Source organism: Cherax quadricarinatus, chromosome 84, assembly GCF_038502225.1.
Source record: "Cherax quadricarinatus isolate ZL_2023a chromosome 84, ASM3850222v1, whole genome shotgun sequence".
NCBI classification, from domain to species: Eukaryota; Metazoa; Arthropoda; class Malacostraca; order Decapoda; family Parastacidae; genus Cherax; species Cherax quadricarinatus.
Window position 1 is genome coordinate 12,483,972 of NC_091375.1, and position 22,930 is coordinate 12,506,901.

General features: G+C 36.9%; 1 protein-coding gene across 2 annotated transcripts in view; it reads left to right on the forward strand.

Moving 5' to 3' along the window:
* LOC128704336 (nuclear exosome regulator NRDE2-like) overlaps window positions 1–22,560 on the forward strand; it is a 29,800-nt gene extending 7,240 nt beyond the window's left edge. For both annotated transcript variants that reach the window (XM_053799503.2, XM_070103124.1), the window contains exons 5-11: window positions 1,827–1,973; window positions 4,639–5,673; window positions 9,529–9,608; window positions 15,164–16,653; window positions 18,385–18,511; window positions 19,719–19,894; window positions 21,964–22,560. In XM_053799503.2, coding sequence (XP_053655478.2) covers window positions 1,827–1,973; window positions 4,639–5,673; window positions 9,529–9,608; window positions 15,164–16,653; window positions 18,385–18,511; window positions 19,719–19,894; window positions 21,964–22,164 — 3,256 coding nt within the window. In that variant the 3' untranslated portion in view covers window positions 22,165–22,560. The remainder of the gene's footprint in view (window positions 1–1,826; window positions 1,974–4,638; window positions 5,674–9,528; window positions 9,609–15,163; window positions 16,654–18,384; window positions 18,512–19,718; window positions 19,895–21,963) is intronic.
* Window positions 22,561–22,930: the final 370 nt, after the last annotated feature.

Genomic DNA, 22,930 nt, shown 5'->3' on the forward strand with positions numbered 1-22,930 from the left:
ATATTAATTTGCCTTGAGTGAGTTAACAATTTTGTCTCATAACTCTTGTATGGCAAATACATTACTTTGGCTTCAGGAATCTTGCATGCTGCACCGCTACTTCAGTAATTACTTTACAAATTACATTTGAAAAGTTCCATATACATTATGTGCATTAAGTAATTATAAGAGATGTCTGTTCACAGCCTAATACAAATGAATGGTGTATTCACATGTTAAACTTAACTTACACAACTTACATTAGCTTTAACTTAGCAATACGTAACATTTAATCTTGGCTTCCAGAGACAGAGTCATGGCTGGATTGTGTACTTGGCGTTCTAACCACAAATTGATCCATTTTTGTCTGTTTCCTATTGACCATCTAAAGAATAAAGTCTTTGATCGCCCTTAAGTGTGGATATTGACCTGCCAAGCCCTCATGATCAGTTAATAGAAGCAAGATTGGTAAGTTTATCCACATATTCCAAATATGAACTGTATTTTATCTGTTGTGATGCATGAATAAAATCTCCATCATCTTCCACATGGGTAGAACTCGTCTGGGCAGTCTCCTCATCTCTTAATATGACGTAACCTGAATTCCTAGCATTAACCTCTACTTCATTTGTCTTTCTAAACGTTATATGAATCTCAGTATTGAATTGTTTAGTCATATTCTGATTATGCATTATCATCAAGAGGGTTAAGTTTATTGTAGCAGTCTTTGAGGTCCTCCTATTAATCTCACTCAGAACTTGAGCCCTTTTAGAGATTCAGTATCTTCTTTAATTGCACACATCTATTTTTTCTTAAGCTGCTTTTGGCTCTATTGTCCATCTTCATTAGCCTATGCTAGGCGGGTCCTACTCACTCATGTTATTAGCGTCAATGCTGCTGTCCTGTTTATCCATTCCACTGCTACTTTGTACTCAAAGATATCAGTCTAAATAACATCAAAAATATTATATACAAATACAATGAGTGAATGATGGTGAAAGTTTTTCTTTTTCGGGCCACCCTGCCTTGGTGGGAATCGGCCAGTGTGATAATAAAAAAAAAAACAATGTATGTGACTGAGAGTGGTTGGGTTTGAGTATGACCTGCCAAGCATGGGTCAGTAGGCCTATTGCAGTGCTCTTAAAGTATTTATCTTCTTGACTGTAGTTGAAATTCTTTTGTACCAGCTTTCACTCTCCTAACTCATCTTCATAAGAACTTAGAATTACCATATCTTTTCTCAATGTACCTTTTTTAACTGGGAGGGATGTGGTGTTGGGTGATAAACATTTTATTTTAACATCCTTTGAAGTTAGAATATGAGCATTTGGTTTAGTAAGGTCATAGTTTATCAATAACAAAGCCTTAGTGTTGACGGCATCCACAACCACAGTTCTGGATAAGCAAAGGCCAGATAATCAAGCGACCATTGTAATTGTGTACTGTATATTTGTACAAGTACTATATACATGTATAGTACACATACATGTGTGCATGTATTTGTAAAAGTACAGTAATTTGTATATTACACAGAAAAAAATTTATATATATATATATATATAATTTTTTTTTTTAACAAGTGTGTGTGTGTGTGTGTGTGTGTGTGTGTGTGTGTGTGTGTGTGTGTGTGTGTGTGTTTATTTATTCTAAATACTGAATAAATATTTTGAATTTTACGAATAACCTACAATTTAGAGATGACACTTGTTTAAAGTTTCTTTACCAAATTGTGGGTTATTATTTAATTGTTCCAGCCACAATGTTGTGCCTTAATTTTCAAATACTTTGAATCTGTCTTTCATATTCACAAGTACACAGTAATCAGTATACACGTATTTTTTACTTAGATCAGATAAGATAGTCATGGGCAGCAAGAGCGTCTTCTTGGAGGACCTTCATGGTTTGGTCAAACCTGAGAGGGCCTTTTTCCTCAGTGCAGATGGGGACAGAAACAATATCGCATTTCCCACCACACATCACACTCAGTTAGCAAGGTACGGTTATGTGTATTCTGTTTAGCGATGTACTGGAAAGAAGGGACGAAGGATTTTTTTTCTTTTTTAATAAACAAAATGTCGTTCTTCAAGGTGAGTTTGTGTTATGTGAAGGATTGTGTTGTGCTTGGAGAACGTTATGCACTACAGGGTGAGTTGTAATAGTCATATGTCAAAACTGTATGACAGTTCCTCCTCCAGAGAGTGTATTTAGAGTTTCTAAACATGTCCCAGAGAGTGTATTTAGAGTTTCTACACATGTCCCAGAGAGTGCATTTAGAGTTTATAAATATGCTTTGGTGTAAACAGTATTGTATTTACGTTCTGGGGATGTTCAGAAGTTGTTAATGAGCTTAATATATCTTTAGTCATTTTATCTAAATTTACCTTAAATTGTTTTAATATAGCTCCATCTTGTGTGCTTCCTTAGCAATGGACTCATCTGCAGTACTGGTCAAGAACAGCCATCTTCTCATCAGTATTCTGGAATTTTCACTTCACACTGTCAGCATCAGACTGGCTTGCTCATCACAGTGGTGGTGTGAAGATTTGACTAAGCCTCCAGATTCCAGGGCCTAATTGGTTAATTAATCGTGATGATTTAAAAAAATTAAACAGTGATTGACTGGCTTTATATGCAGGCCAGTTGCATGTGACTCGTGTTTAGTGAACCTGTCTTATTTCTGCTTAAAAAAAAAAATTGAGGTGAGATACATGAATAAAAATATATACTATAAATTAATTTTTCAGATTTATTTTATTTCAACAAAAAAATATAATGACTGCTACATTTCAGACATGTGCGATAGAAAGGGATAAATACCATCCTAACAAATCTAAATTAGTGAATGAATTGATGCCTTAATGTTTCATCTGTTTGTGGGAATGTGTAGATTATGTCTAATGTATCTGTAAATTAGGCTCAGAGCCTAACTTACAGATACAGAGATATGTAGTTCTCTCTCCTATGTTCACTTTTAATTTCCTCCTTTTACATACCCTCCCATATTTGCCCACCAACCTTTGCAACTTCTCTTCAGAATCTCCCAAATGCATAGTGTCGTCGGCAAAAAACAGCTGTGACAACTCCCACTTTGTATTACGTTCTGTATATTTTAATCCCACACCTCTCCCAACACCCTAGCATTCACTTCTTTTACAACCTGATCTATAATTATCTCCCTTCCTTCCCTTCCTCATTCTCTGGCTCAGGCTTCAGGAGTAGAACTCTTGAAACCCCTCAGAGGTATATCAAGGGTATCCTCTTTCCTCTCACTCTTTGTTTCACATCTTGATTATTTCTATCATTTTTCTTTTTTCTTTTTTTTTTGTAATGGTAAGTACACTAGAGAGAGAAAATACAGCTGTTTTCTGTTATGTGGACAGATGATTTAACAGATTTATATTAGACTTTTATGCATTTTTTAATGAAGAAGATACACTGTCAAGTACCAAATATAAAGGCAAAGAAATCTGTTGTAAATAATAATAATAATTTTCTCAAGAATATAATGCTGCTGAAGCCTAAATTATTAGTTTACATGTCAGGAAAACAACATGAATTATGGGAACTAGTTATTTTGCAAACAACTTCAGTAGATATACAGGTGGGCTCCACTTATACAGTGCAGCGCTGTATAGCCCTTGTGGTTTAGCGCTTCTTTATTATTATAATTATAATCCACTTATACAGCAGGTTAAGTTCTAGGCTACTGCTGTAAAGTGAAACATAGCCTTTTTCATTTTCAAATGGATATAAAAGTCTGATAATATGTTTACTCTATCTTATTTTAAGTAAACAATAGAGATAGCTCTAAAAAAAACTGCATATACAGTATACACATTACTGAAAATAATTTCATCTTTGGTTTATAGTGAGTGTTGGATATATTTACTGTAGGACGTCTGAATAAATGAAGAATGGGTATAACTGAAAACTGCTGCATTAGCAAAATACCACAAAATGAGGCTATATAAAATGGGGCCCACCTGTAATTCATGACGTGGGCTTACTGTGTAAGGAATACATATGTGAAAAATGGTAAGGTGATACCAACAAAATGTGGAAAAGACACTTATATTGAGTTCAGGATATTTCCTGTAATAAATGTCCTGGACTGTACCTAAGTGTTTTTTCCACACAGTAATGTATACATGTATGTTTAGTGCAGTGACAAAGCAGACCATACAAAGGCATCATTATGGGTAGCTCTTCCTGCAGTTGGCCTACCTGCAGCACCTCCTGTGTTTCACCTCGGCTGTGTAGTGCTAAATGATCCATACAGGTTTGAAACTCTCCACACGATAATAGCTCTAGTAATGGGCCATAGGTAAATTAATAATGTAGGTAATTCCAAGCTTGGATATTTTGTATATTAGTACGATGTACTAATTTTGTAGTTATGGGGTGCCATAGTAAATGAAGTGTACATCATGCTTAACAGATTTCTATATATAACAAAAAGTTACTTATTGCATTAACCCTTCAAGAAGGGTGCCATAATACTGATGGACTCTTGATCCAAGGAATTGAAGCTACTTTTCCCTTGCATCGCGCCTGATTATGTTTTCCCAGGAGCTATGTGACCATTACAAATTTATTGCTTTCTCATGAATATAATAATTTATAGCATTGGATTGCATGTATACATTTCTTCTGTTGCAGTTACAAGACGAAAGTCAAGGGACTTCTTGGAAGCAGTGTCACGAAAGATAAACTTAAGTCTAATAAGAAGACTCTGAGATATTTCAAGAGAGTTGCTCTGAAGATGATGTACTCCGATGCTACGAAGGTTAGAACATTGCCTATTGAGAATAGTGAAGGCAAGGAAAACCACAATGGCTATATTCCAGTTGAGCTGACATATGCCGAGGAAGCCAGAGCAAAGAATACCACCCAGCATTCAGAAGTGAACCCCCTGGGAATACACGATAGTACAACACAACAATATTTGATGGGCTTAGGAAATGTCAGGCAAGAGGAAAGCCAACAGAGTAGCCAAAAAATTGAATATGAATACTGGCAAAATCATTCAAAGAAGTACAACGAGAGACTTGGAAAAGAGCCAGGCAATGTACCGTTGTGGCTGGAATTTGTTAGATTTCAAGATGAAGCCTATTTGTATCTTTTTCAGGGTACAGACTCCAATAACAAGGATAGTAAAAAGAAGCATAAGAGAAATCGGAAAGCTTTAGCAGAGAGGAAAATTTCCATATTAGACAGTGCCATCAAGAAAAACTTTAGGTCTCTAGAGTTGCAGTTTGAGCGTCTGGAAATTGGCAAGGATATTTGGGATGACAAAAAACTCAAGCAGGAATGGGGCACACTAATATTCAACTTTCCAAATAAAATAAAAGTATGGCACCAATATCTGATATTTATGAAGACCCATTTCACCTCATTTAATTTGTCAGTGGTGGTGCAAACCTTTGCCAAATGCACTGAGAGACTGCAACAAATGCACAGTGGGGTGTTCTTGACTCATTCTCCACCTCCAGATCTTGGAAGATGCCTAGTGGATATAGCTGTCCAGCTTGCTCAAATATGGAGACAAGGAGGCCACATGGAGAGATCAATTGCCCTGTTCCAGGCACTTGTCGAGCTCAATTTTTTCAGTCCAAAACATTTGTGTACCAAGGATACGCCAGTGGAAGCAAGACTTGCTCTCTTTGAAGCTTTCTGGGATTCACGAGCACCAAGGTAGGTGCAGCATACTGTTTCAAGTAACCCTATGAATTGTAATTATTTTTTTTATTGGCACATCAGCCATTTCCCACCGAGGCAGGGTGACCCAAAAAAGAAGAAACGCTTCCATTATCACTCACTCCATCACTGGAGTAATGGTAGAATTACCCACAACATGTAGGTAAAGGGACACAGGTGCAATTAATGTGAAATTTTATTGTGGCAATGTTTCGCTCTCCAAGAGTTTGACATAGCTTAACAAAGTTCCTGGAGAGCAAAACGTTGCCACAATATAATGTCACATTAGTTGCACATGTTCTTTTACCTAACACCCATCAGTATTCCCTTATGCTGTACAGAATAATTTTTGATAAGCTAGGCTTGTGTAAATTGGTTATAATGTAACAAGTTTTAACATTGTGCTCTTACAGTCAGTATCAAATATTTTTAATTTAATAATTTCCGGGTTTTTTGTTTTTTTTGTGACGTAACTTTAAAAGGACAGAGCAAGATAAGTTGACCAAAAGCATGTATAAATCTGGGGTTGATGGAAGGAGGCATGGAGGGGCATGAGTATCCAACAGGCATGTTTGATTGGAGTGATCTGATTTACTGTTGCAGTGTTAGTAAGGTAACCTCTGTACATTTAAGAAAACTAGTGAAGCTGACTAGAGTTCTGAAGGATCATTGACTTATGTCTGTACTTTCTGGAAAGGCAGGTAGGGAGTGAGTGATGGGAGCTGTATTTCCTTCTTTGGGTACCCTACCTTGGTGGGCGATCTTATATGAACTTGTGGGCATATTAATATTTCTTTATTAAAGCATAAATTTTACATATTAAATGAAGAGAAATTTTATTAGTATGCTGTAGTATAAAAAGAAAAAACAGGAGTTAAAGGTATGATTAGCATATGCTGTAAAGAATGGCTTTTCAGGTGGAATTTGTTTGTTTTCAATACAATGGCCATCTCTCACTGAGGTAGGTACACCCAAGAAAAAAAAAACATACTCATCATCAATCATTCTGTTTTGTTAGAAATGTGTAAGCATTACAGTTCAGTTGACACTCCAAACTGCAACATTCCCATACCTCTTTCCGAGTGCAGACACTATACTACCTACCTCTCCAGTTCAAGTTCAGCTAACCAGTTGCCTTGAATGTTACCTTGCTCACACTCCAACAGCACATCAAGCCTTAAAAATCGTGTGTCTCTACTATGATTTAATATACTCACACAAGCTTACTGAACACTCAAGTCCTTAGCACTCAAACCTTCCTTCACCCTTCTCCTGGGATGATCCCTACCCATCTTTCCTTTTATCCCAGATTTGTATGCTGTCTTGATAATTCTACACAGCTCCAGCCTCTCTAAATACCCAAACCACCTCAACAGCCCTTTGTCAGTTCTCTGGATTATACCTTTGGCAACCCACACACCATCTTCTGATTTCTACACATCATGACATATCTACTGTATTATCTTTTTCTTTGCCTTTACTAGCTTCTGACTTGGTGGATTCTGTTCAGGTTTTTCTCATAGGGTTTTTGTCCTATTTCTTTTCCAAAGCCCATGGGCTAGTAGCCTTCCTTCAGCATTCATTTCTCTTGTTCTTGTATTATTATTATTATTATTATTATAATCAAGGGGGAAGCGCTAAATTCATAGGATTATACAGCACCTGTGGGGGGGGGGGGTGATGTGGAAGGTATTCATGCTTAATTCAGGGAACTGGAGCACAAATCCAATTCCCTAGATCAGGAGCTCCTCACCAGCATCAAGGAACATTCTTTGAGGGGTCTTGTTCTTGTACCTTACCTCCTCCTCACAGCCATATTTAACCCTTTCAGGGTCCAGAGGCCAAATTTCGAAGTGTGCACCAGTATCCAAGAATTTTCAGAAAATAATTTTGTTATTTTTTTCTTATGAAATGGTAGAGAATCTTTTTCTGAAGGTAATAAAACAAAAAGTACAAAATTTGATGGAAAATTGACGAAATTATGCTCTCGCGAATTTTGATGTGTCAGCGATATTTACTCATCGGCGATTTTGCAAACTTTGACTCCCATTATTCCAGTCGACCAAATTCTTAGCTATTTCACTAGTATTACTTCTGTTCTATTAATTGAGCACAAGAATTCGCCAAGTCAACTGTTTCAACTACAAAATAAAGTGATCGGAAATTGGTAATTTGTCCAATTTAATGCAAAGTTCAAATACTCCAATTTCAAAATAGGGTCCAGAATAAACAATGCAGGCATTTCTGGCACTAAACTAACATTTACTCTGTTCATTAGTTACATTTTCAGGTTTTACTAATGAATTCCATTTTGATTTTTTATTCACATCATGAATTTTTATTCAAACCAAAAAATAGAAGATTTACTGTTATGCAATATTGTAATAATTGTTTAAATAATATCACCACATTTGTGAACATATATTAGACCCACCAGCAGGCGTGTATTAGACGTGTGAGGCCATTTGTTTACTCTTGAACATCGGCAAAAATTTAAATTTCCGCTACTTTGAGCTCAACTTCAAGCCATTTCCAGTACTAAAACCAACCAAAATCATCTCTATTTCTGTAACATATCTTCCATTCTATCAAATGAGACCAAGAAATCACAAATACAACTATAAAAAACATACGAAAAAACACTGCAAAGTCACTGTTTTAAAATTACGGTCTCAGTTATTTTTCTCTCATTATGCACTATGGGCTGCAGGATTTGTTTTATGTGGTGCACACATACCACATAGATGTATTCTCTCATATCTAGGCCAAAATTTACCGCTCACAGCTTATCAGAGTGAGCTGAACTCATGACGTAGATCTACGGTTTGGACCCTCAACGTAAAGCCGTAGATCTATGGCACGGACCCTCAACGTAAAGCCGTAGATCTATGGCATGGACCCTCAACGTAAAGCCGTAGATCTATGGCACGGACCCTCAAAGGGTTAAAGCCCATTCCACATACCTATATAAAAGTGTTGGTATCACTCTTGTATATTCTGGTACATTCTACTTTTTTCCTCCACAGAGAAACCTCTTTATTTCCTTGGATGGCTCAACACACTTTTTTCCTTGCCTCGTATTTCACACATTCATCCGATGACATGTCCGCCCTCTTATGTCTGCATACCATACATTCACTTCCTCCTTAATTTCTCCAATCTAATATCCACTTTTTCCCTGCATAAACTTTGTTTTACCGTACTCATCACACTAGAAATAAAGATTATAAAAATTAATATTATTATTCTTCTTTCAACAAACTGGCCATACATAGTAATATATGCATACAGGAGAAGGGGTTACTAGCCCCTTGCTCCCGGCACGTTAATTGCCACTTACAACATGCATGGCTTACGGAGGAAGAATTCTGTTCTACTTCCCCATGGAGTATTATTATTATTACTGTAGTCTTTTCTATATTCACTTTTAATGGCTTTCTTTTACATCTCCCAAATTCATCTATATTTTATTGCATATCTTACTAATGTTCATATTGGACATTGCTGAATCATAATTATAATGTTACGTACTAATGTGCGAAGAAATAATAAACATGTTTGAGTACAGTTACCTAGGTTTGGCAGTCTTGTTGTATACAATGGACCCCCGGTTTACGATATTATTTCATTCCAGAAGTATGTTCAGGTGCCTGTACTGACCGAATTTGTTCCCATAAGGAATATTGTGAATTAGATTAGTCCATTTCAGACCCCCAAACATACACATACAAACGCACTTACATAAATACACTTACATAATTGGTCGCATTGGGAGCTGATCGTAAACCGGGGGTCCACTGTACTTTACTTTGTGAATATGCATATAAATCACTCCTATGTGGAATTTTACAGATTTGGTGAAGAGAATGCAATTGGATGGGCCCAAGTCATGGAGAGAAAGCAGAAGGTGGAGTTCCCAGAGGTTATATTAAGTAAGTTAAGGTCAGAAACGAGTGTCATTTTTTTAAGGGGAAGTTCCCATGGATTTTTTTATTTCTTTATCCATTGTACGATTTCATCCAAATTTTTATCATGTACTCTAGGAGAATGGAAGTGTATGAGGAAAAAGTTTCGTGAAGATCAGACAGTAAATAAAGATGAAAATACAAGGTAATTGTGGTTGATCTTAGGTAAGATTAAGTTGATTTCCAAATCACTTCTGCTTGGTCCCAGGGGCATGGTACCTTGAAACTACATTTGAGGTCATGACTGGAGCCACAGCTCTGGTAGGATTAATGACCGGACTTTCAATATAGCCATTTACATCATGAAAAATTTAATGAAACAAGACAGATGGTAAATAATACCAGATAAAAATTTATGAGTGGGGCTAGTAAACGCTTATCCTGTATAAATTACTAAATTTCAAAAGAAAAAAATTTAGTTTTTTCTTTTTAAGTCACCCTGCCTCAGTGAAATACAGTGGACCCCCGCATAACGATATTATTTCAATCCAGAAGTCTGTTTGGGTGCCGTTATAGACCGAATTTGTTCCCATAAGAGATATTGTGAATTAGATTAGTCCGTTTCAGACCCCCAAAAATACACCTACAAAAACACTTACAAAAATACACTTACATAATTGGTCGAGTTGGGAGCTGATCCTTATGCGGGGGTCCACTGTATAGCCAGTTCGTTGAAAAAACTTGAGATACTTCCTAGGAAGAGACATATAATATGGGACTAAAGAGAATATGAATACATGGAGTAACAATGTTAAATTAGTCCCTACAAATCATGAGGGACTGCATTCATAGGGGCACTGTTAATCTAATGTAAATTTATGCTTGCAACATAAATGTTCTTTCAGATTTGGACCCCTCAAGGCAGTTGCTTTGCTGCCAGTGAGGGAATCTTGATCCAAGGACTTGGACTCATCCTCCTCCCCTTGGATCAAGCCTTGATGCCTCCTGTTCCCCAGGAACTATATAACCTCTCAGGTTATATAGTTTCCCCTGATTAAAATAAAAAAGAAACAGATTTTATTTCATTTTATTCTTAGAAGTGCAAATTTGGGTGGGAAAATCACAGAACACAATTAAATTTTTTTTAACACATCAACTGTCTCCCACCAAGGCAGGGTGACCCAAAAAAGAAAAAAGTTTATCTTCTTTTTACATTTATAATTTATACAGGAAAAGGGGTTACTAGCCCCTTGCTCTCACCATTTTAGTCTCTTACGACACACATGGCTTACGGAGGAGTGATTTATCTCCACTTCCCCATGAAGTTCAAATGAAATTATGGTTGGTTTTCAATTTCAAGGTCATGTGCCAAACAATAATTCAAGCAAATGCACCAAACTTGACAATGGGTTACCAGCATGAAGCCCACAGATTATTTAGTTGTTTTCAAGTTGGTCATCAGTAAAAATACTAAAGGACTGAACCCCTCAAATGAGGAAGCCCACAGATTTGTAGGGACATCTGTCAATTAAATTTAATTTATACACTTTGTAAATATTTACTGTTGAAGACTTACTTTAATATGCAAATTAATTTTACAGTAATGCATGGCATTCTCAGAGCCATCATAATGTTAACAAAAATCACAGAAATATAACCTTTTTAAATCATACAGTGCCACTAAAGTAAGGTAATATATGATGTTAGCTTTATATGGAGCTATGTGTAGAAAGAGGTTTGGTAATAAGTAATACATATTTTATGAAGAAGAGGATAAATAAATATACAAGGTATGATATAGCACGTAATGAAAGTAGTTTGTTTGATTATGTATTGGTGGATAAAAGGTTGATGGATAGGCTCCAGGATGTACACGTTTATAGAGGGGCAACTGATATATCGGATTATTATTTAGTTGTAGCTACAGTTAGAGTAAGAGGTAGATAAGAAAAGAGGAAAATGGCAACAACAAGCAAGAGGGTGGTAAAAGTGTATAAACTAAGGGCGGAGGAAGTTCGAGTGAGATATAAGCAACTATTGGCAGAAAGGTCGGCTGGTGCAAGTATGAGTAGTGGGGGGGTTGAATAGGGTTGGAATAGTTTTAAAAATGCAGTATTAGAATGTGGGGCAGAAGTTTGTGGTTATAGGAGGGTGGGTGCAGGAGGAAAGAGGAGTGATTGGTGGAATGATGAAGTAAAGGGTGTGATAAAAGAGAAAAAGTTAGCTTATGAGAGGTTTTTACAAAGCAGAAGCATTATAAGAAAGGTAGAATATATGGAGAGTAAAAGAAAGGTAAAGAGAGTGGTGAGAAAGTGCAGAAGGAGAGCAGATGATAGAGCGGGATAGGCACTATCAAGAAATTTTAATGAAAATAAGAAAAAATTTTGGAGTTAAACAAGTTAAGAAAGCCTAGGGAACGAATGGATTTGCCAGTTAAAAACAGAGTTGGGGAGTTAGTAGATGGGGAGATGGAGGTTTTGGGTAGATGGCGAGAATATTTTGAGGAACTTTTAACCCTTTGACTGTCGCGGCCGTATATATACGTTTGCGAGGTACCGTGTTTGACGTATATATACTCATAAATTCTAGCGGCTTCAAATCAGGCAGGAGAAAGCTAGTAGGCCCACATGTGAGAGAATGGGTCTGTGTGGTCAGTGTGCACCACATAAAAAAAATCCTGGAGCACGCAGTGCATAATGAGAAAAAAAAAACTCCGACCGTTTTTTTTTAATTAAAATGCCGACTTTGTGGTCTATTTTCGTATAGTATTTGTGGTTGTATTCTCGTTTTCTTGGTCTCATTTGATAGAATGGAAACTATATTATAGAAATGGAGGTGATTTTGATTAATTTTACTATAAAAAGAACCTAGAAATGGAGCACAAAGTACAGGAAATGTTTGATTTTTGCCGATGTTCAAAAGTGAACAAATGATGTCATTGTCCAATAAATGTCCAAATAGCCATTCTAATACGCAGTCATGAATGGGTTGATGTAATTTTTACAATTATTACAGTATTGCAGTAGTCTGCATAACAGTAAATCTTCTATTTTTTGTTTGAATAAAATTTCAAAATAAAAAACAAGAGTAATATCACAGGGACCTGGAGACATGACTGATGAACAAAGAAAATGTTATTTTAGAGCCAGGAATGTCTGCATTGTTCATTCTGGACCTTATTTTGAAATTGTCGTATTTTTTAATTTTCGTGAAATTGGCCAAATTGCAAATTTCTGACCATGTTATTGGGTAGTTGAAATCGGTAAATGGGCAGTTTCTTGTACTCAATCGATAGAAAAAATAGAGTTCTGAAGAAATAGTTATGAGTTTGGTTGACTGGAATAACGGAATTAGCCGAAAATAGGGCTCAAAGTGGGCGAAATTGCCGATTTTTAAATATCGCCGAAGTCGCTAACTTCGCGAGAGCGTAATTCCGTCAGTTTTCCATCAAATTTCGTTTTTTTGGTGTCTTTACAATCGGGAAAAGATTCTCTATCATTTCATAAGAAAAAATAATTTTTTTTTTTTCGAATATTTTGCGACACCAGAAGCAACTTCAGGATTTGGCCCTTCGACAGTCAAAGGGTTAAATGTCGACGAAGAAAGGGAAGCGGTAATTTCATGCACTGGCCAGGGAGGTATACTATCTTTTAGGAGTAAAGAAGAACAGGATGTGAGTGTGGGGGGAGGTGCGTGAGGCATTATGTAGAATGAAAGGGGGTAAAGCAGCTGGAACTGACGGGATCGTGACAAAAATGTTAAATCGAGGGGGATATAGTGTTGGAGTGGTTGGTATTTTTGTTTAATAAATGTATGAAAGAGAGGAAGGTACCTAGGGATTGGCAGAGAGCATGTATAGCCCCTTTATATAAAGGTAAGGGGGACACAAGAGAGAGTAAAAATTTTAGAGGAATAAGTTTACTGAGTATACCAGGAAAAAGTGTACGGTAGGGTTATTATTGAAAGAATTAGAGGTAAGACAGAATGTAGGATTCCGGATGAGCAGGGAGGCTTCAGAGTGGGTAGGGGATGTGTAGATCAAGTGTTTACATTGAAGCATATATGTGAACAGTATTTAGATAAAGGTAGGGATCTTTTTATTGCATTTATGGATTTAGAAAAGGCATATGATAGAGTTGATAGGGGAACAATGTGGCAGATGTTGCAAGTATATGGAATAAGTGATAAGTTATTAAATGCTGTAAAGAGTTGTTATGAGGATAGTGAGGCTCAGGTTAAGGTGTGTAGAAGACAGGGAGACTACTTCCCGGTAAAAGTAGGTCTTAGACAGGGATGTGGAATGTCACCATGGTTGTTTAATATATTTATAGATGGGGTTGTAAAAGAAGTAAATGCTAGGGTGTTCGGGAGAGGGGTGGGATTAAATTATGGGGAATCAAATACAAAGTGGGAATTGACACAGTTACTTTTTGCTGATGATACTGTGCTTATGGGAGATTCTAAAGAAAAATTACAAAGGTTAGTGGACGAGTTTGGGAATGTGTGTAAAGGTAGAAAGTTGAAAGTGAACATAGAAAAGAGTAAGGTGATGAGGGTATCAAATGATTTAGAAAGAAAAATTGGATATCAAATTGGGGAGGAGGAGTATGGAAGAAGTGAATGTTTTACAGATACTTGGGAGTTGATGTTTTGGCGGATGGATTTATGAAGGATGAGGTTAATCATAGAATTGATGAGGGAAAAAAGGCGAGTGGTGCATTGAGGTATATGTGGAGACAAAAACGTTATCTATGGAGGCAAAGAAGGGAATGTATGAAAGTATGGTAGTACCAACACTCTTATATGGGTGTGAAGCTTGGATTGTGAATGCAGCAGCGAGGAGGTGGTTGGAGGCAGTGGAGATGTCCTGTCTAAGGGCAATGTGTGGTGTAAATATTATGCACAAAAATTCGGAGTGTGGAAATTAGGAAAAGGTGTGGAGTTAATAAAAGTATTACTCAGAGGGCTGAAGAGGGGTTGTTGAAGTGGTTTGGTCATTTAGAGAGAATGGATCAAAGTAGAATGACATGGAGAAGGAGAAGGAAGGCGGGGTAGGGGTCGTCCTCGAAAACGCTGGAAGGAAGGGGTAAGGGAGGTTTTGTGGGCGAGGGGCTTGGACTTCCAGCAGGCGTGCATGAGCGTGTTCGATAGGAGTGAATGGAGACGAATGGTATTTGGGACCTGACGATCTGTTGGAGTGTGAGCAGGGTAATATTTAGTGAAGGGATTCAGGGAAACCGGTTATTTTTATATAGCCGGACTTGAGTCTTGGAAATGGGAAGTACACTGCCTGCACTCTAAAGGAGGGATTTCGGGATATTAGCAGTTTTGAGGGATATGTTGTGTATCTTTATACGTATATGCTTCTAAACTGTTGTGTTCTGAGCACCTCTGCAAAAACAGTGATTATGTGTGAGTGAGGTGAAAGTGTTGAATGATGATGAAAGTATTTTCTTTTTGGGTCACCCTGCCTCGGTGGGAGACGGCCGACTTGCTAAAAAAAAAAAAAAAAACTTTGTATTGTTTATTACAAGAGTAGCTAATATTGTATTTTTCTTTTTTTATGTTGTGATGTCCCATAGGTGGAACACAAGACGAAGAAGATGACATCATATCCCAGGGAGGCACAACTTCACGTCTGTGGCTAGCGCTTGAGACCTCACGTGAGAGACATCACTGGCTGCCTTGGGCACAAGATCCCGAAGACTGTGAAGACCCAGACAGAATGGTTCCCTTTGAAGAACTCTCCCCCCACCTTTTCATTTTGGATTCTGTCGATGAGCGTTTTTATCTCGTCCTCCAGTTTCTTAACTTTTTCGGTGTGCCTGATACTAAAACTTTCACAGTGTCCATACCAACCGTTAACAAAGGACAAAAGAAATGCAACACAACTGAAATAAGTACAAATAACGATAATGCTTTTGAGCCTCAAATAATTGAAACACTGTCTGATATAGATTTATTTGGGTCCCATTTTCAGTTAGGAAAAACACATAAAATTAGTGAAATTCTGAATTTTGATACTGTTGGTCCATCTCTCCTAGAAGACTCGTGTGAGGAGTATTACCAGTTCTTGTGCCGGCTGCTTCAACAGGCATCTAATATATTTGATCAGTCCTATAGAAATAGAATAACAGTTCTGTACATCAAGCTGTTGAGTAAACGGTATCTAATCAAGAAGAAAAACAACACTGATAAGGCCAGGCTTAAAAGCTTTGGGAAAGAATTAAAGAAGCATATCAAAAATATATTGAAATCAGAGGAATTTAGAATGTACCTACCAGTGTACCTGGAATATGGTAAAATAGAGGAAGCTATGGGTCATTTTGACGAGGCTGAGAATGTGTATGCAACAGCGTTGTCCGTTGGAACAGCCAGTGGAAATGCTCTCGACATTACAAACGTAGACTTTCCTGCTGTTATGGACCTCTATAAGTCATATGTCCATCTTGAAATGGATAGAGAGGGAAAACTGTGCGATTGTAAGCACAGTAATAATGTCATGTACTCGCTTTGTTCACTGGTGATTGATGGAAAATTTGATGCAGCCGATGGGTCTCATGCACCAGGTGGGAACGTCCTCAAAGCTAAGAAAAAGCTGAACGAACTTCTGGAATTCTATAGTGATTCCATTGCATTTAATTGTGACAGTCATGTTCCAAAGGACAATGAAAAATTACTAACAGGTAAATTAGTGGTCTTTATTGCTATTTTACAGTTGCTAACTGTTGGTTTTAAACCTGCTTGTATAGTTTTTGAAACCATCATAGACAAAATTAAAGGAATATGTAAAGATCCAATTCCTCACAAGCTAGAGGATATTGCATTGCCTTCAGAAAGTGCTATTACTACTCCAATAATGGAGGAGAAAAGGAAAAACAAAGGTGATAAGTTAAAAATATTGGAAAGCCTCTATGAAGACTACCTGTGGCTCATAGAAGTGTCGTCTCAGCTTGGCCATCTGGTCAGGGACGGCACAATGTCACCAGTGTCACTGAGGGCGATTCTCACATCAGCTGTGCAAGTTGCTCCAGAAAACCAAAGATTTCTCCTGGTACTTGCTCAGAACCAGGTATGTGCTTTATTTTCAGAATTTATTTGGAATTTACATGTAACCCTTTACACAGATAACCCGCACATAGAAGAGAGGAGTTTACAATGACGTTTCGGTCCGACTTGGACCAAAACATTGTCGTAAGCTCCTCTCTTCTATGTGCGGGTTAACCATGTATTGTTCCAGTCACGGTATTGTGCCTTGTTTTGTTATTCGTGTAACCTTTTCACTGTCACAACCTCTGAAATAGTGCTGACGGTGTTGCAGGTTTTCAAAATCACAGCACTGGAGTAGTTGAGAACTGTTTTCTGAAACTAATGGCACAAAAAATGCTAAATTTAATGGAAAACTCATGGAATTACAATGCCGCAGAGTTGGCAGTCTGGGTGTAATTTATGCATCAGTGACTTGACTCGTTTTGAGTCTTTAGCAGTTCCATTGCTCAGTTTGACCCAGTTCGTAGCTAGATTTCTAGTATGCCTTTCACTATCAATTTAGAACAAGAAACTGCTCATTTAAGGATCAGAACTACCCTGTAAAGTGCACAGAAGTTGGTAATTTGACCAGTTTTACACAAAATTCAAACAAATTCCCAAACTAAACATTGTAGGCATTCCAGACACTACTGCAACCTTTCCTTTCCTATACAGCACTTTTCCTCCATTTTGAAGTCATCATCAAAAAAAAAAAAATCGTTTTTTACCCTTTTTCTTGGATAATAAGATGCGGTATGAGCAAGAATGATTTGTCATGGCTCTGGACATCCTAATAACTGAAGCAGGGGGGCTATCTTTTCTAGGAAAAAATCACCAAAACTCAGATTTTTGCCACTTTGAGGCCTATTTCAAGCTACTTTGGGTCTGAAACTGACCAAAATTATCTATTTCACTAGTGTTTTCCATTGTCAATAAAATCATAAAACTACCCTAGAAAACACAAAGTTACTATTTTAGACAAGACACATTCACAGAATATTTGAGAGCAGTGTGCTTAAAACAGACGAATGTGAGCGATGCTGGCATCAGTAATGTAGATTTACTTGGGAGACAGTGAAAAGGATAAACTTGTATTTTTTTATTTAATTGATCTCTGGATTTTTATTCAAATTAATGCATTGTTGGAATTCTTTCATATAAATTTTCTCTCACCATTAATGGCTAACCACTTAGCCCCAATTATACAATAAATGTAAAACTAAATGTATTAGAAAACCTTTAATTTTTTGCATAAAAATGACTTGTGGTCTGATTTGCAGATTTAATAAGAGAAATTTCTTTAACTGCTGTTTTTCAGGGACTTATTTCCCACACACACTAACGTAAAAATAAATTTAGTTTAAGGATACTTCTGCTGTGGTATTATTATTATTTTTCTCAACTCGCCTGCTGTATCCCACCGAGGCAAGGTGATCTAAAAAGAATAACAAGTTTTTTCCTTTTACATTTAATAATAATATCAAAACTAAGCGCTAAGCCCATCAGTGGTAACAGTGATGTTCTACATTGCACCTACCATTATTATCTTAAGACTTCTAGTGGATTTAATATTTATCGCTGAATGACACGGGTTTAGACTTTTTAACACGCTGGCCGTCTCTCTCCCACCAAGACAGTGTGATCCGAAAAAGAAACACTTTCACCGTCTTGCCAGAGGTGTGCAGATATGAATTACCATTCCCCCAAAATTTGTGTCAAATGTGAATTCTTATTTTTGTTTACATGGAACTACTTTAATGAATTGATACTGCAGGGTTGGCGTGATCTTCTGGGAGGCTTGGAGATCCACTCACAGAGAAGTTCTTCCATCGTGGTGTTGGTGTCGCAGATCTTGCCTCACGTCCAGAGAACTGTCACTCTCATTAATAACACAGATGAAGGTTAGTTTCCACATTATTTGTACTAATGGGGAAATCTTATACCCATAAAGGTCATATATATAGCACTTGGGGATTGGATGCAATCAGGCTTGACCCAAGGAAAATGAAGATAGCTCCAATTTCTTGGATTTAGAGTCATTCACTAGCATCAGAATAGCATAAAATCCTCATGCACACACATTTATGGGGGTTATTGATCATGATGTAGCCTTTATGAAAACTGCTACATTATAAACAGAAGCATCAAAGAGGGTGAATGCTTTAATTTTTAAACTTAAAATGGTATAATTTAGTTTGTAAAATGGTGAAGATTGGTGAAAAAATATGTACCAAGATAGTAGAGAAAGCATGCAAAGAAATCTTCAAGGTGTGCAAGGCTCTCAATAATTTTAGAGAAAGTGTGTTGTAGATTAGATAAACAACAGTTGAAGATCTTGAGCATAGACAAGATTTAGTTGAATGCATGTAGTTAAATAGTGATAAAGTTTTAACAAAGGAAGAAAAGAACATGCAAGATCTGTTAGCATGAATAAGTCACAATATTGTGGCTGGAGAAATTCACCGTTATCCAGCCATTGGTAGTGAAAACTTCCAATGATTTTCTGATCCATCCTAGACTATTACCGAGTCAACTAAATAAACAGTTCTGGCAGAAAATGAGGGAGGCATGTAAGGCAATTGGAAGTTTTTGTGAAAGTGCTGAAAGTGAAAGTAACCAATTACTTGTATGAAATTATATTGAATGTAGATGTATTATAATTGTTATAATTTAAAATCCTGGGAATTCGTGAAAATGAAGTTGAGAATAGAGCAAGGCAGGGAAGAATATGACAAGAATGAGAGGCATAAGAATGTTACATACAAGAATGTGACTTAGACTCCATGGAGTGATTATTACAGCTTTAATAAGATATAGATTTGAAACGGTGGCTTGATGTCTATAGAAGTCGAGACATGTAGTAAAGATAGGTTATCTGAGGAGCATGTGTGATATGGAATGAAAATATTTTGAAAAGTGTGGGGTGCATAGGAGGCAATGCAAAAATTCACATTGGATGATTTGCTAATGTAAGTGAGCACTACTGATTTCTTCTGATATTGCCAAGTGTGAAAGTTTGGGTGAAACTGAGTAGCTCTAACCTTATTTTCAACAAAATAATCACTACTTATTTGGTAGGATATTAATCCCAATTTTAAACACTGTCAGGGTTGCTCAGTTGTGGTCACCGGTTAGAGAACGTGTTACGAAAAGGAGTAAGTCGACCTCCGGGCAACCACTGTCCTCTTCTATGGAGATTATATTTGGCTCTAGTTGCTACTACACAACCTAAGAAATTAAGGGAATTAATTTACAGGGCACTCTCTCATTGCCCTGGTGTCAAGGTAAGAAAATAATACATTACTGAAATTTAATCAAGTCTTTGTATCAGTATCATTGACTAATATCACATGGCCTCTTTTAGCTTAGCTAAAGTAATAAATATATATAATTACAGTATATTGAGGATGACTGTTAGTTCATAGGTTAAAACTGCCAGCTTCCACTTATAAATTCCTGCCACATATAAATATCTTTAGTGAACTAGAAAATGGAGCAGCTTAGTATATATTGGCAAGCTACTTCGGTACTTTTAATCTGTCCTGCCAATATTAACGGTGGCATACAATTTGCCAGTATCAGTAAGTCACATTTCTTACATTTAATTAATTGGATACCTCATTGTCATAGTTGTTTGTTTACTCTTAAGTTTTTAATATGTAGCCCTCATTCTAGAGTATTGTGCAGAATATTATCAATAATTTTAGGCAGACATGAAAGAATACTGGTACTACATACATTAAGAAAATCGAATTTTTTGCAGTCAGATTTGTTCTTGTCTGGTTCAAAATGGTGGAGGAACAAAATTTTGCCTTCAGTTTTGTTTTAGACAAAAAATTCCTACACCAGCTATCTGGCACCAAGAGAATGGCCTAAAAAAGTAAATGCATTCCCCATCATATGTAAATGTATAGCTGCTGCTATAAAGTTTCCACTTTCTCTAATCTAACATGCATTTCTGGTTGCTTAAGCCCCCTACCATTCAAAACCTGGGATGACCCCTAACCCCAGGGTAGACATCCCGGACATGTACTGTACACCCTCTTGGTCATCCTATCCTGGTCTATCCTCTAAATGCCCAAGCCATCTCAACACTCTGACCTCGGAATTATACATTTCATGACCCCCCCACTATTCTAAATTCTACTATCCAAATTCTCTGTGTAATATTCACACTGCACATTGCTTCCAAACATGACATTTCCACTGTTTCCAGATGCTGCCTCCTCACTGCAATGTTCAAAACCCATACCTCACACCCATATAAAAGGGTTAGTTCCACTATACTATAGGCTATTTCCCATGTTGCCTTCATTGATAAACTTCATTTCTTTCTTTCTAACACACTGCTTATATTTTTTTCATTTTCTTTTATGGTTCACCATCTTTCATAGACCATCTGTTGACATGTCCAATCCATTCCCAATTATGTGAATTCATTCTCTTCCTCCACTCTGATATTCAGTCTCTGCTTACCTAGGCTTTTTTATTGCTGTAATCACCTTGTTCTTTTTGTTCATTTTTAATATCACCTTGTTTCTTTTCTATATATTTATTATTATAATCAAGGGGAAGCGCTAAACCCGGAGGATTATACAGCGCCTGGGGGGGGGGGGGGAGTGGAAGGCATTCAGGCTTAATTCGGGGAACTGGAGCACAGATCCAATTCCCTAAATCAAGAGCCCCTCACCAACATCAAGGAACCTTCTTTTCTATATAGAAGTTCACTTTTACATATCCCCCAAAACTCCTATACTATCCTTTGCAACTCCTCTTCAGAATCTTTTAAAGACTTTGAGTCATGAGTAAAGAGTAACTGTAACAACTCCTACTCTGTCAGATTCATTATACTTTAGTCCCAGTACCTGAGCATTCAGTTATTTTACAACTCCATCTTTAAATATATTAAAGAACCATGGTAACATCAGACATCTCTGGCTAAAGTCTACTTTTCCTGAAATATATAGTACCTTTGTGTCTTGCATACTCTAACCTGAGCTTCACTCTCAACATAAAAAGCCTCTTTACCACTTTTACCTATTACATATTCCATAGGTTTGCAATATCTACCACACTGCTCTTCTGTCTACCCTGTCATAGCCTTTTTCCAAATCCACTAGTTCAACAAGCAGTTTGTTGTATCTACATATTGTCTTATAAAAACATTTAGAAATTATAAACAAAGTATGGAGCACGAAGTTCTATATGATAGTTGTGAAGGATGCTCTCATAGGATTTTTTATGTACATGGAAGTAATGTTTTCAATGAAACTGGCTTAGTTATGTTCAAGATAAATAATTGGTTCCAATTAATAGCAAAACTATTTTTAATACTTTCTATATGTGTTGACAGAGTGTGTACCTGGACTGTGTGCGTCTCATGCCAGGGATGCTGAAGGAGATAGTAAATCTTCTAAGTGAGAAGGGAATGAGGGTGAGAATGCCCTTAGAAGAGTTGCAAGTTCTCACTGAAACAGAATTGGAGTTAGTTAACAAGAATGAAGATAATGTTGTAGACAGTGACGAGGAAGAAGACCAGGAAACCAAAGATTAGAAACAGTACACAGACTTATGACTGTCTAGACAATGCTTTAGTTACCTAAATGCCAGGCATTAAAAGAGATGAATTAAATCAGTGTGTGTTTTCTACCACTTTGTCACGAGTCTTACCCTCCCCACCACCCAAAAAAAAATTTTTTTTTTGCTAATGACATTTTATCTAGTAATTCATACATCTCCCACCCATTGCTTTTTATATCATTGTTTTGGGAAAATGTTCTTTCTGGCCATACCAAAAAAAAAAAAAACAAAGTTCTATAGATAATTGCAGAAATTCATTTTTCATGTTAGATTCTTTTTATAATAAGGTTGTTTTTAATCACAAATATTGTACACTTAACTGCAGAAATGTCACATAAACAGGAAGAATTAATATATGTGCCTTTTGGAATGTGTGTGTTATTTTCCCCTGAAATTATAAACTACACATTCCCCAACACTCCCAAAAGATAACTAATTTTGGTCATACAAGTTAAAGAGCCACAGTACATAATATACAGGTACTCCTTGACTTACAATGGGGTTACGTTCCGACAAACCCATCTTAAGTCTAACATCAATTTATTTTTTTAACACATCAGCCATTTCTCACCAAGGTAGGGTGACCCAAAAAGAAAGAAAAAACTTTCATCCTCATTCAACACTTTCACCATCATTTATACATAATCACTTATACATAATCACAGTACTCGCTCCCATCTTGTTCCTCATCCTCATATCCGACATAGACAAGGATGTCAGCCACAGCACCGTGTCTTCCT